At 55.5% G+C, this 456-nt stretch overlaps 1 protein-coding gene across 1 annotated transcript in view; it reads left to right on the top strand.

Moving 5' to 3' along the window:
- LOC107099176 (vitamin K-dependent protein Z-like) overlaps window positions 1-456 on the top strand; it is a 9,492-nt gene that overhangs the window by 3,674 nt on the left and 5,362 nt on the right. Inside the window, exons 5-6 of the mRNA XM_015397197.1 lie at window positions 34-165; window positions 241-311. Of these exons, the coding sequence (XP_015252683.1) occupies window positions 34-165; window positions 241-311 (203 nt within the window). The remainder of the gene's footprint in view (window positions 1-33; window positions 166-240; window positions 312-456) is intronic.

Genomic DNA, 456 nt, shown 5'->3' with positions numbered 1-456 from the left:
TCTCTGATGGAGGAACTTTTCTTTTTCCTTCAGAAATATCAGAGTGTCCCACCCAGGGCCCTGGTGCGTGCCACCAGCTTTGCACGGCAGACTTTCACTCCTACAGATGCTCGTGCACGGCGGGATTCAAACTACAGCGCGACATGCGAAGCTGCCAGCCTGAAGGTCAGAAACTATCCAGCAAGGCACCTTTACCGACCAGCTCCCACAGCTGGACTCACCGTGTCTCTGTCTCCACAGTCCAGTTCCCCTGTGGGAGGATTCCTGATGCCAACAGCTCAGTCTGTCACCATGGAAACTGTCCCTGGCAGGTGACGTGCTCTCAGCCAATCAGGGGAACCGTTACGCTACGTTCAGACCTAAAGCAGCAAAGGCAGCAGGAGCAGCAGGTGTCCACGCAAAGTCAATGTTTGACCGAATCAAGGCGCAACAAAACGCCCCGCAGCGCGTTCTGAG

The sequence above is a fragment of the Cyprinodon variegatus genome, unplaced genomic scaffold (genome assembly GCF_000732505.1).
Source record: "Cyprinodon variegatus isolate N-32 unplaced genomic scaffold, C_variegatus-1.0 Scaffold844, whole genome shotgun sequence".
NCBI classification, from domain to species: Eukaryota; Metazoa; Chordata; class Actinopteri; order Cyprinodontiformes; family Cyprinodontidae; genus Cyprinodon; species Cyprinodon variegatus.
This window is presented reverse-complemented; position numbering and strand designations above follow the sequence as displayed.